This window comes from Trachurus japonicus, chromosome 13, assembly GCF_045865225.1.
Source record: "Trachurus japonicus isolate A0001 chromosome 13, Traja_1.0".
In the NCBI taxonomy this organism is placed as follows: Eukaryota; Metazoa; Chordata; class Actinopteri; order Carangiformes; family Carangidae; genus Trachurus; species Trachurus japonicus.
Window position 1 is genome coordinate 5,860,324 of NC_140919.1, and position 14,379 is coordinate 5,874,702.

The following is a 14,379-nucleotide window of genomic DNA, read 5'->3' on the forward strand; positions in this document are numbered from 1 at the left end:
AACAAATTAAACGTAAGATAATTCTAAGCAAATTCAGTGTCCCAGTTAAAGGCGCTCAGGCAGGGGATTTTGAAGTAATCCAGAAAGTATTCCAATTACATTACATTACTTGAGTAATCTAAGTACATTACAGATTACATTTTAGGACATGTAATCAGTAATCTGTAAGGGAATACATTTTAAAAGTAACCCTCCCAACACTGCGCACATGGATCTCAACATGAGAGAGAAGGTTCACTCTGCTATAGGCTACCTTATTTCCATCTCATCCCACACACAACGACCTATGGCTTGTGGAGAAAGCATATGGCTTGTTGTGAAGATGTACAGCGTGATGGAGAGAGGGAAAACAATGGTTCATACAGCCAGCTGATACACCGGTCCTCTGAGTGAAATATGCAAGTTAGTCAGATAAACAGGGCCGTTTCTAGGAATTCTGGGGGCCCTGAAAGAATAAAAGAGGGCCCCTGACTTCTCAATATTTTTTCTTAGCCTATTTATTATCATTTTTTATTTAGCCTACTTTGTTTTGATGCTAATGCAGCATTACTATGAGTATTAGTCAGGGCCTTATGCAGAATAATTCAGTCATACAGGGGTTTTTTGTGGGCCCCACTGGGCGCTGGGCCCCTAGAATTATCATCACCTTTCTCCCCTATACAACGGCCCTGCAGATAATTAATGACATGTCCTGAATAAAAAAGTGGCAAAGTGACTGGACTGACGAGTTTTGTTTTATTTTATTTTAATTTTATTTTAACAACAAATGTTATGGCACTTTCGTTCATATGGCAGCATAACATTGAAATAAAAGTGCACTTTACACTACTTTTGAATTCATATTGGATTTTGCAATGCGATTATTCATGATTAATCAGGGAAATCATGCGATTAAAAATTTTAATTGTTGCCCAGCCCTACAAAATAGTTAATTATTAAAATCTAAAACTCAATGAAAAATATCATAACATTTTACTTCTTTTCCCAGAGAAAGAGAAGAAGATTCCGCGCTTGCACGTGATTGGTGAGTACAAGAAAATCTAAACTGAAATTAATGTTAAGATCAAAGAGACAAGGAGAACAGTAGTCCTCATGTAGTGCCTCACAGAGACCAGAAAAAAAAATTGAACTAATGATTGATTTTGACAACCACTTGATTTGTCACACAGAGTCAGTTGCAACACCACATTTACTGAGTCTGAAGAGTGTTTTTTTGCCCAGAATCAAGCCTCGTACTCTCGTACTAAAAAGAGATTTGGCTAGTAATGGCTAGTGAAGAGAGCGTGAGAATTAACCCAGTCTTTAAAAAATAAAGATGGTTTAGTCAAATGTAAAATGACACGTAGTCTACTGATAGTAATGTGTAAATTAACACTATATTGCTGGCTTTACAATGGTTACACATGGAACAATTTTGCATGTTGTAAATTGCATGTAGTATAAATATCTTATGTTTCATTTAAAGGGATAGTTCACCCAAAATTAAAATTTCACTCATTATCTACTCACCCTAATGTCAACTAAGAGCTGTGAGAATTTTCAGAGTCCTCCGTTCCATCTCTGAGATATTGCTTTTATACAACAGTTGTGCATTTTATTAGTTAACAGTAATAAGCTACAAGAGATTGTGATTTGTTTGATTTGTTGTTATTTATTTGGCTCCGCCAACACAAATAGTTCCGCAACTAGAAGGGAGACAAGGCTGTTGCCAGGCAACACAAACATTTCCTAGCTTGCTACTGGTGGCCCTTTTTCCACTGAGCTGGTTCGGAGCCAGTGCCTGACTAGCACCGGAACAACAGGACCAGCTTTAATATACAGAGACGTTATCGATACCGTAGTAAATTTGTTTATCTGCTATGTAATACATATAAACACAGTTGAAGCCAAGTAGCCGAGCTACGTGGCTAACAACAACACAGAGAGAATGATCGCAAATTAGACAGATCATGTCAGCTCCGGGTTTTAATTTTCCAGTCCTTTTTTAAAATAACTGTAGTAGGCAGCAGAGAGATGGGGCAGCTCCGGAATGGGGAGCGTGGCTCTGACTTAGCTCCTGAACGCCTAAACAGCAGAGTGATAATGTCTGTAAAAAGTCCCAGTGCTATTGTATATCATGTAATGTCTCAAATTACTTGATCGCAACTAACTGTTATACAAGTATAACAAGGATAGTTTCAGACCTAACAATTTGTCCTTTTTTATTGTTTCATATTTTGCAGAAGAAGACCTGCCTTCCAGACCGTCCTGTTTTGTCCCTCTCACCCCCCCCATCCCCTTTATCCATCCATCCTGCTCTATCTGTTGTCTCTGACTTCTTTCTCTCTCCCTAAGTTTCACGCTTTCAGGCTTGCTGTTCAAACGTACCAAGCCTTCAAGAAACAAGCTGAAAAGCTGAAAAAAGAAACATACTGAAAAAGAAACATACTGAAAGACTCTTTTGAAGTTGTTCTCTCTTGAACAAAAACAGCTCTCCTTGAAGTCGTTCTCTCTTGAACGAAAAAGACTGTCATTGAAGTAGTTCAACCTTGAACGAAAAAAGAATTTCCACTTGAATGAGACTTCCTCTTATGCTATCCCTATTTTCCCTTTGATACGCTCAATCTGTCCTACCTCTATACACTCTGTCTTTACCTTTTCTCTGTTGTCCATTTGTTCCAAATTGGGACTTTTTGAAATTGATAAACACTGAAACAAGTTTAAATTCACCAGTACCAAGTAATTTTGCCTCATTAAGAAACAGCTGTTGTTGGTCAGTTGCAATCTGAAAGTATACATCGCCATTGAATTTGAGCAAAATCTATTTTCTCCAGTGTGTCATTTCTGTTTCAGTAAAGTAATTTTCCTACTGATTTAAAGAGGCAAGTATTTTCTGAATCAGTAGAAATTGATTTAACTGGCTCATCAGTCCTAAAAGCACTGGAGTGTTGGAACGAGAGAGGTTCCCTATTTTTTTTACTGCTCCATATTGAGACTAATTTAACTTGAATTAACTTTTCACATCCAGTCTCTGCTTTAGCAACAAACCTCTCATAGCATAGTCTGTGTTGTTGTTTGTCTGTATTGTGCATATTTGTCTGCATCAACAATGCCAAGGAAAAACAAGAAGTCTCAAGCTACAAAACTCCAGTGGCAACAGCAGAGGGAATCTCAGTGTGCGGCACCAAGTGAACAAGCAGAGGGTACCGGTTCTCAGAGCAGCATGGTGAGTGAGTCTACGACACTTGTTAGTGAGACTGTAACACAGGGAGGACCACCTGATGGATTGTGTGTTTCCAATGCTGACATGATAAATAGGCAAAGTCACATTGATGCTACGTGCCCAGCAGAGGGTTCCAATGCAGACCCAGCGAAAAATCAGGTAGCTGCTTCAGAAGTGCCACAAGTTTCTTATGTTGACATTATAAAGGAGCAACATAACAGTGATGCAGATTGTTCTCATGTGCACCAGGCCAAACGCAAGTATGATACTTCAAATGTAGGACAAACATCTTGTGCAAACATTGCAAAAAGGAGACGTGGCAGTAATGCTCCACATGTAGCTGTTCCCTCTCATGTTTACAATGATATCCTGGAGCTTCAGCTCGATGAGAAAAGAGTCTGTGCGATGCGCAGCCAGGCTTCTGTGAGATATGGTAAATACAGAAACCAACAGTGTACCTGTAACTCTCTGACGTTTCTGGCCTTTCTTTATGAGAATGAAAACATCACAACAGAAGACCTCAATCAAGTTTTGGATAAAGGTAATGCAATGTACAAAGAGGCCAGGAAACGGTTCCCAGACTTTAGCCATTTGACAACAGATGAGATCCCTGACCGAGTGACTGCACGCAGCCATGTGTACAATGTAAACATGAACATATGGTCACGATATGGTACGTTAGGAGACCCTGACCCTGGAAGTGTTGATTACTTTCTGGACCTAATGGCTGGACTGAGCTGTCTGCTGTCAGAAGTGCAGTATGCATTGCTGTTGATGACTGGGTTGTGTATCGCACTGTTCAGAACCAGATCTGGTAGGTTTGGTTTCTTTGACCCACACGGCAGAAAAGAGGATGGTAGACATATACCGCTGGGATGCCCTTTACCTGGAAGGGCTGTCATGGTGACATTCACAAGTCTCTTTGAAGTGATTCAAAGAATCCAAATATTTCACAGGGGGATCAGAACTCCCTCCTCCTGCAACTATGAGTTGAAACCTGTGACGTTTCCCTGTGCTAATGCAACCCACTACAACGAAGCCACCCCTGATGTGCTGATTACAACAAACACTCCTGCTGCAACAACATCCTCTGTTTTAGATGATGCCCTTCACAGTGAGCAAAGTGTAAGTCCAGTCACTGAGCTCTCTGATGAGATACTTTATGAACTGTGCACTGCCATGGAAGCACAACCATTGAGCCAGCCCAGTGTAACTTCTGTCACAGCCCAAGACATCACTTCATCTGTGGCACAACAGGATCAAATCGGGTTGCCTGATCCACCAAATGAAACTGCTCCACATGTCTCACCCGACATCTCCATTACACTGTCCAAACTCAATAAAAACCAAAAGAGAAAATTCATGAGGAAACTAATGCTCTCAGCAAAACAAACACAAAAAAAAGACAAAAAAACGAGACAAAGAGAGAAGTATACTTCAAATGAAACATACAGAGAAAAAAAGAAACTTTATGAAAAAAACAAATACTGTAATGAATTAAACAGAAAAGAAAAACAGCAATACATCGCCAAACGTTATCAAGACAATACTGAAATCAAACAAAGGTACAAAGATTATATGAAGAGCCGTTACATGACCAATCCTGAATGTAAACGGGAGAAACAGCAGTATATTACCAAACGATACGGACAAAATGTGACTTTTAGAGAGAAACAAAAGCTCTATCTGACCAAAAGATATCGAGAGGATTTAACCTTTAAAGAAAAACAAAAGCTCTATCTGACCAAAAGATATCGAGAGGATTTAACCTTTAAAGAAAAACAAAAGCTCTATCTGACCAAAAGATATCGAGAGGATTTAACCTTTAAAGAAAAACAAAAGCTCTTTCTGACCAAAAGATATCGAGAGGATTTAACCTTTAAAGAAAAACAAAAGCTCTATCTGACCAAAAGATATCGAGAGGATTTAACCTTTAAGGAGAAACAGAAACTGTACCTGACCAAAAATTACAAAGAAAACTCCCAGTTCAGAGAACGGCAGCGGTCTTACATTACAAGGCGTTACAGTAAAGACCAGAATTACAGAGCACGACACAGAGAGCTGATGAAGCAAAGGATGCAAGAGAAATATCACAACAATCTTGCTTTTAAAACTATGCACAACATGAGATGTGCTATGAAAATAAAAAGGAAATACAGACGTCTCGATAGACAAGCACAGGAGAGTGACAACAGTGTGATCGCAGAGGCCATATCTATATTCAGATCCCACATAAAGTCTGGTCCAACGTACCCTTGCACCGTGTGTCATAAGGCATCATTTCCAAACCAAGTGAAACAGTGCAAGAGGTCAACCTATGTGAAAAACCCACGTCTAGTTGCGTCATGCCTAACGGGTAAATATGTTCATGTTTGTGATGAAGTCTGCAGAAATGAACAACAGTGCACGATGCCAGATGAGAGGAGAAAAGAGTGGATCTGTCACACCTGTCATGATCACCTGAAACGTGGAGCCATGCCGTCTCTCGCTGTAGCCAACAACATGGAGCTCGTTGACATTCCACCTGAACTGTGTGACCTCAACATTTTGGAGAGACATCTCATCGCCAAATGCATCCCATTTGCCAAGATCATTCCTCTTCCAAAAGGCAGACAAAATTCAATACGAGGTAATGTGGTGTGTGTCCCCTCTGAAGTTCAAGAAACTGTACAAGCATTGCCCAGAGTGAGGAGTGAGTCTCAGGTTCTGAGAGTGAAACTGAAGAGACGACTGTGTTACAGAGGTCATCAGCTGTTTCAGACTGTAACCTGGTCTAAACTGGTTCACGCGCTGCATAAACTGAAAGAGATTCACCCACAATACAAAGATGTAACTATTAGAGATGATGCTGAACTGTGTGATCCCACACTTCCTGATGATGAGGAGGAGGAGGAAGGTGAAACTATGAATGATGATGATTATAATGAAGGTGATCTGTTGGAGATTGATGTGTTTGAGAATAAAGCATTTCAGGAGACAGAGAATGAACCTGATGATGGGCGGAATGTTGACAATGCTGAGCAGCAGCCAACTGAGCATAGACTTGACGATGAGGAACAGGAAGAAAACATGCCCAATGGAGGGTTTGCACTTGACTCGTGTCTTCAGCCAACTGATGTGTCAGAGGAGATATTAAGTTTTAGTGAGGGTATCTACTCCGTGGCGCCTGCTGAAAGAAACAGTCCAGTTGGTTTCTTCAAAACCCCCAGACTGGAGGCCATATCCTTTCCTATGCAGTTCCCTACAGGTCAGAACACACTGGATGAAAATAGACTTGTTAAGCTGTCGCCCAGCGGTTATTTCAAAGCTAGGCTTTTCTGTGTTGATAATCGTTTTGCCAGAGACACAAACTACTTGTTCTTTGCCCAGTTTGTGACAGAAATTCACTTGGCCACAAACAGCATGAGCATTCAGTTAAGGAAAGCAAAGCCTATGACCAGAGACGGACGCAGAATAACATCTGATATGTTACTGAATAAACATGAGGTGGAAAGACTTGTGAGGAATAAAGATGCAGTAAGATTCATGCAGCCACTCAGAGGAACTCCAGCCTACTGGCAAAAAACAACCAGAGATCTCTTTGCCATGATCAGACAGTTGGGAGTTCCAACATTCTTCTGTACATTCTCAGCGGCTGAAATGCGTTGGCCTGAGGTCATCGAGGCAATAAAAAGACAACAAGGTGAGGATGTTAATTTTGACGAGCTTGACTGGTCCGCAAAGTGTGACATACTGAGGAGCAATCCTGTGACAGCCATGCGAATGTTTGATAAACGAGTAGAGGCTTTATTCAGAGACCTGATTTTCTCGCAAGCAGAGCCCCTTGGGAAAGTGCTTGATTTTTTCTACAGAGTAGAGTTTCAGCACAGAGGAAGCCCGCACATTCACTGCCTGTTATGGATAGAAGGTGCACCGGTGTTCGAGACCGATAGTGACAAAACAGTGTGTGACTTTGTTTCAAAGTACATCACAGCTCAGCTCCCTGACCCACGCAAACAACCTGAACTGCACAGAAAAGTGAAGGAGTTACAGATGCACAGCAGAAACCACTCTCGCACATGTTTCAGAAGCTTTGGCTCTGCCTGCAGATTTGGATTTCCTAAACAACCTTGCAAAGAGACAATGATCACCAGACCATTTGAAAGTGACACTGACATTTCCGAAGCAGTGGAAAAGGCCAAAGACAAACTCAAACCACTGAACGCGCTCCTGAACGAACCTGAGATTGCCGAACACCTGAGTTTAGAGCAGCTCCTGGCTCGCTATAAACTGACAGTCAGTGAATATGAGAAATGCATGAGCTTAATTGCCACATCCTGCTCTGTGACCTTGAAACGTGACCCCAAAGACTGCTGGGTAAATGGGTTTAATTCGTACCTTCTCAAAGCGTGGGACGCGAACCTTGACATCTCTTTTATCCTAAATGCTTATTCCTGCATCATGTATCTGACCAGCTACATAACAAAGCAAGAATCCAAAATGTCAGACTATCTGAAAACAGTCATTGAGAACTCCAACAAGGAACATGTCAACGAATGTGACGAAATGAGAGAAGTCATGCAGGCATATTCGAAAAAGAGAGAGATCTCAGCCCAAGAAGCGGTCGCAAGAGCATGTGGAATCAAACTGAAAAAATGTTCACGAGGTGTTGTATTCCTACCAACTGATGACAACCCAGTTAAAATGAGCCGCCCGATGTCAGCCCTGGAAGACGCAACACCAGGAAGTGCAAGTATATGGATGACATCACTGACGGACAAGTACAAAAACAGACCTGAGACACCAGAGTTTGAGGAGATGTGTCTGGCTGATTTTGCAGCAACATGCAGACTTGTCTATGGCAATCAGGCAAAAGGCAAAGATGTTCTCCGCTTGCTGAATGACTCTGGATTTGTTCAAAGGCGAAAAAACGACAAGCCTGCTGTGATCAGATTTTACCGCCCCTCGAAGGAAAAAAGTCCTGAACAGCACTATGGATCACTGCTGAAGCTGTACCTTCCCTACAGATCAGATGCAGAACTGAAAAGGCCATTCTTACCAACGTACCAGTCCTTTTACGAAAGTGGCATTGCACGTCTGCCTGGCCGTGAGCACGGTGAGCTAGTTAAATACATTGTGAAAAGAAACAAAGACAAATACGAGAAAAACAGTAAAGAGATTGAGCAAGCTGTGGAAGAGTACGAGCAGAACAGAGGATTGATTGATGAATGGAACAACCTGGCACCTGAATCTGAACTTGTGAGGATGGAGTGCATTGATGAACTGCAAGCAGCAGAGCCAGATCACGAAAATGTACAAGAAAATGTCCCAGACTACAGTCGCCAGGTTAACGCTGTAACAGAAGCCAGAGCCATCAGAGAGCCCCCTGCAATGGATCCTGCCGTGTTACGTCAAATGTACCAGAACCTGAACCAGAAACAAGCCTGTGTCTTCTCTTTAATCAGAGATTGGTGCATTAAGCGTGTTCGTCGCCTAAATCCAGAGCCGCAGTTCATCTATATCAATGGTGGAGCTGGAGCAGGAAAGTCACATCTGATCAAATGCATCTACGCAGAGGCGTCGAAGATACTGTGCAAAGTACCCAGACATGCAGATGACACTGACATATCAAGCCCCACTGTGCTGTTGACTGCTTTCACTGGAACCGCAGCATTTAACATCTGTGGAACAACTCTGCACTCTCTGCTGAAGCTCCCCAGAAGTCTGAAACCTCCTTTTGTGGGACTGGGTAACAAACTGGATGAAGTCAGAGCAGAACTGATCAACGCTGAAATCCTCATCATTGATGAAGTGTCCATGGTGTCAAGGCCCCTCTTTGCATATGTTGATGTCAGACTGAAACAGATCAAAGGCAGCCAGAAACCTTTTGGAGGAATGTCAGTCATCGCTGTTGGAGACTTCTATCAGCTACCACCAGTGCGACAGTCTAAACCTCTGTGTGTACACGACCCAGAAGACATTGACCTGTGGCAGGAAAACTTTCAGATGATCACGCTCACTGAGATCATGCGTCAGAAGGATGATGTTGCCTTTGCAGAGATGCTGAACAGGATCACGAAAGTGGCATTGCACGTCTGCCTGGCCGTGAGCACGGTGAGCTAGTTAAATACATTGTGAAAAGAAACAAAGACAAATACGAGAAAAACAGTAAAGAGATTGAGCAAGCTGTGGAAGAGTACGAGCAGAACAGAGGATTGATTGATGAATGGAACAACCTGGCACCTGAATCTGAACTTGTGAGGATGGAGTGCATTGATGAACTGCAAGCAGCAGAGCCAGATCACGAAAATGTACAAGAAAATGTCCCAGACTACAGTCGCCAGGTTAACGCTGTAACAGAAGCCAGAGCCATCAGAGAGCCCCCTGCAATGGATCCTGCCGTGTTACGTCAAATGTACCAGAACCTGAACCAGAAACAAGCCTGTGTCTTCTCTTTAATCAGAGATTGGTGCATTAAGCGTGTTCGTCGCCTAAATCCAGAGCCGCAGTTCATCTATATCAATGGTGGAGCTGGAGCAGGAAAGTCACATCTGATCAAATGCATCTACGCAGAGGCGTCGAAGATACTGTGCAAAGTACCCAGACATGCAGATGACACTGACATATCAAGCCCCACTGTGCTGTTGACTGCTTTCACTGGAACCGCAGCATTTAACATCTGTGGAACAACTCTGCACTCTCTGCTGAAGCTCCCCAGAAGTCTGAAACCTCCTTTTGTGGGACTGGGTAACAAACTGGATGAAGTCAGAGCAGAACTGATCAACGCTGAAATCCTCATCATTGATGAAGTGTCCATGGTGTCAAGGCCCCTCTTTGCATATGTTGATGTCAGACTGAAACAGATCAAAGGCAGCCAGAAACCTTTTGGAGGAATGTCAGTCATCGCTGTTGGAGACTTCTATCAGCTACCACCAGTGCGACAGTCTAAACCTCTGTGTGTACACGACCCAGAAGACATTGACCTGTGGCAGGAAAACTTTCAGATGATCACGCTCACTGAGATCATGCGTCAGAAGGATGATGTTGCCTTTGCAGAGATGCTGAACAGGATCCGTGTGAAAGACAAGTCAGAAGAGTTGTCTGAATCAGACAGAGCTTTGTTATCACAAGCCATCACTGAACCAGCTCAACGCCCTGCTGATGCCCTGCACATTTTTGCCACCAACAAACAGGTAGGTGCTCACAATACTGAAATACTGATGAAAAATTACTCCAACGTCACCAAAATTGATGCAGACGACTACAAAAAGGATCCGAGGAATGGGAAAATGACACGACAAGAACAACCATTCAAAGGAGGTACAAATGAGCTACCAGACACACTCCAAGTTGCAGAAGGCGTACGTGTCATGCTGACTAGAAACCTGGATGTTTCCAAAGGACTGGTGAACGGTTCGTTTGGTACTCTTATCAAAGTGGTAACCTCTGAACCGGCTGGATCTGCACATGTCAACATGCTTGGACTCCAAATGGATAATGAAACAGCATCAGGATCAGCTGACAACCTTATATCGAGAGATCAGAGGACAACCTGAAACAGAAAGGAGCTGTGCGCAGACAGTTTCCCATCAAGCTGGCTTTTGCATGCACTATTCACAAGGTTCAAGGCATGACAAGACATTCAGCTGTTGTCTCCCTGAAACACATTTTTGAGCCTGGCATGGCTTATGTGGCATTGAGCAGAGTCACCTCTCTCAGTGGACTGCACCTGCTGGACATGGATGAGAGTAAAATCTACGCCAACACTGAAATCACTGAAGCGCTTGAGGCCATGAGACAACTGAACCTGGATGACATGATGCCTCTTCTTCATCTCAGAGACACACTGAGCCGAACTGACACTCTGACCATTGTTCACCACAACACAGAGGGACTGCCAGCTCACATCAATGACATCAAGAGCCATCACGAACTGTGTCTTGCGGATGTTTTGTGTCTCACAGAAACCCACCTACAGGGCTCCTTTGTGGCAGACAGTCTTCAACTTCAGGGCTACAACATGTTCAGACGAAACAGACACCTGTCCTACACCAATGTTCCCCAGATGGCAAAGAAAGGTGGTGGTGGAGTTGCCATGTATGTCAGAAATCATATCCAAGTGCACGAGAAGCAGTACATACATAATGTAACTGACCTAGAGTTTGTGGCTCTGAAGATTGAAGCCCCAGTGAGAGCACTAATTGCAGCCGTGTACAGACCACCAGACTACTGTGTCGAGTCATTCCTGAAGAACCTGAGCAGCCTTGTGGACTCACTGGAGATCATGGATATTCAACCCATCATTGTCTGTGGTGATTTCAACGAGAATCTGAAGTCTGAAGAAAAAAAGCCAATACTGGAGATGTTTCAGTCCAGAGGGTTTCAACAACTCATCACTGATCCAACCACAGAGAAGAACACACTGTTGGACGCGGTTTTCATCTCTCAACCTCAGCAGCGTCTCCATTCTGGTGTGCTGAAGACCTACTACAGCTATCACAACCCGATTTACTGTGTATTGTCTTTTAACAGTTCATGAAACAGTGCGGTAAGCCATACAGGTTTAGTAAAATACAAGTGACTCATTTGATAAAATTGTATTTTCATCATGTTGTTATCACCATGTACATTCTTCAGTTTGCAATCAATAGGAAAATTCTTGAAGCATCATCTGTGTAAAAAAAAAAAAAGGAAAAAAAAGTGTGTTTTGGCTTGTGCATTTACCAGGGAGGGTTTTGGGTTTTGGGTTGGTAAATGCACAAGCCAAAAGAGTTTCAGGAACCGAGGACAGCCAGTGTTTACAATACCTGTGCTACATGTGTAACAGACACTGAAAAATGAACAATAAAATAAATTAATTTCAATAAATAATATTTATCAATTAATATAATATATCCTATTAACTGTTAAATTAATAAAAAACATCAATACACATTTATATGCAACTGCTGAAAGTACATGTTCTCTGTGTTGTGTGAGCTGGGATGGTCACCTCCCCTGCCTCAGGGCAGGTGGCCTGACCAGAGATCATTCACTCTGTGTGCTTTCTGACCCCTACTCAACGTTCCCCTCTCCAACCTTTACCACACCACTTCCAAAACTGTGAGGATCAGCTGGGAACGGCCAGGACATGGTGGCTGTCAGTCTGCCATTGCCCAGGCACTGCAGCATCATCCTGTCAACAGTGGATCCACCACAACTGGGTTCCACAGAGTTCTTCTTCCTGCCTGCCCTGGTTGTTCTTTGCTGAAGAGAATGAGACTGTCGTGGTGCTGCTGGTTGCTGAAGGTATGACAGACAGTATGTGATTTATAGGCTACAAGTTCTGCACATGTTTTATGCCACAAAAACGTACAACATCTTTCTCTTCTCTTTTATCAGGAGCACCTACTTCCACCTCATCATCATCCGGCCACGTCTGACCAGAAACAACAGCATCATCAAAACCGTCAGTCTGCAGAGCCCTCACTGCTGGACCGCACATACACAAGTCATCCTGCTGCCAGCTTCTATGCCTGCTCACAACAGAGCCAAAGGTACCGCTTTGTTGTTTTGTCATTAAAAAAACTTGGATGACACTGTTGACAATGTAGGTTTACAACAATATCATGTCCACTGCCTTCTCCTTTCAGGTCTCCCCCACTTGACAGTAGAGACCGACAGGGCTGGACAGCTTTCTGGACCTTGTGATCTGTGTGACGGAGCACTGAGGGTGACAGGCTGATGATTCTCTGGCAGGTGATTACTTAAGGTAAATGATAATCAGTTAGGAAGGAAGTGTTGAACATGTGGTTTATGTCTTGGTCTTCACTTTCCAAAACATTTTTCTATCTTGTCTTGTCAGGTTCACCTCCCTCATTCTTCTGTTGATCATCTGGCAAGTGATGAGGTGCACTGCTGCACGGACACACAGCTCAGAACCACCAAGCCATCGTGCTGTCACTGACCACACATGACAGCACCATCCAATCTGTGCAGCAAGCAGCAAATGGCCAAGTCAAATTTGAACATGGGCCACTGCAGTCAGGACTGTGCCCATGTGATATATACTGTTGAGCCCATAAGGTTTTATTCTTGGCCGTCACAACATCTATCACACGTCTGCCCGTCCTGGGTGAGGGATCCCTCCTCTGTTGCTCACCCTGAGGTTCCTCCCGTTTTTTTCCCCTTGTTAAGGGTTTTCTTGGGAGTTTTTCCTCAGTCGATGTGAGGGTCTAAGGGCAGAGTGTTGTAATGCTGCTGTGTCAAGCACTTGGAGACAACGTTTTTTAGAAATGCAATACACAAATGAACCTCCTTTCCTGCAAGTGCTGTAATAAAGACAGATTCTAACTATCCCAAGGACAGTCATTCTTATATTATGTTTACCTAGTACTTTTTGTTGATACATAGATATTTCACATAACTGAAGAAAGGTGTTGTGTTTGAACAATTACTTCATATCAGTGAAACCTACACAGATTGTTGATTTCTACTGCTATTAGACCTCAAACACATCTTTTACACTTTTGTTAAACAATTCAGGTGTTTTTCCACCAAGTCATATAATTCAGCCTCCTGCTCACATGTTCTACTTTTACCTCTCACATATTGCTCCATCTATATTACCTCTCACATATTGCTTCATCTATATTAATAATGGTTCACTATGTTTTTACAGCTGTCAGTTTTGAAAAATATTTGAGAAGACTTCAGTTTTTCAATTTCTGCATACACATCCCACACACACACAAATACACACAGTGGTTAGTTTGCAAAACCTCATGCAGTAGCAACAAGATGCAAGCAGTAGCAGCGGCAAGGGCATCAGAGCAGTGGCGATAGCAGCAGAAAGTGGCAGCAGTAGCAGTAACATAGCCAGGGATGAGCAGGTAAGATGGGGGGTTGAAATAGCCTATTTGGATGAGGACAGCATGTGAATGATCAGCTGATCGTGATTTTAAGCTGTGAGGTTCCAGTGCTTTTTGCAGCTGACTTCAAGTCTTCAACAGACTCTTCAACTGTTACATTTAATAACGCAGGATTTTCCAACATGTTCCTCTTTCATTTCAACATTTTTACTGGTTGTAGACCTTTGACACATTTTTTTTTTCTTTCTATTATCTAAATCAGTTCAGGTATTTTTCCACCATGTCATGTGATTCAGCCTCCTGCTGTCATGTTATACGTTTCTACTTGAGATATTGTTTAATCTATAT

The 14,379-nt window shown here is 42.7% G+C and overlaps 1 protein-coding gene and 1 long non-coding RNA gene across 4 annotated transcripts; both read left to right on the forward strand.

The window, feature by feature from the left end:
* The first annotated feature begins 9,444 nt into the window (after positions 1-9,444).
* Positions 9,445-10,737, forward strand: LOC146975324 (ATP-dependent DNA helicase PIF7-like). The gene has a single exon (XM_085794699.1). It carries the CDS (start codon positions 9,445-9,447, stop codon positions 10,735-10,737), a length of 1,293 nt encoding a protein of 430 aa, XP_085650825.1.
* Positions 10,738-11,905: 1,168 nt separating this feature from the next.
* On the forward strand, positions 11,906-13,518 carry LOC146975325 (uncharacterized). Of its 3 annotated transcripts, XR_015037345.1 has the most exons (5): positions 11,910-12,469; positions 12,563-12,717; positions 12,832-12,932; positions 13,026-13,212; positions 13,247-13,518. It is a non-coding gene; the product is annotated as an uncharacterized LOC146975325 (long non-coding RNA). The 3 variants fall into 3 exon arrangements; XR_015037343.1 differs by having other exon boundaries at positions 11,906-12,469; positions 13,026-13,518; XR_015037344.1 differs by having other exon boundaries at positions 11,907-12,469; positions 12,835-12,932; positions 13,026-13,518.
* Positions 13,519-14,379: the final 861 nt, after the last annotated feature.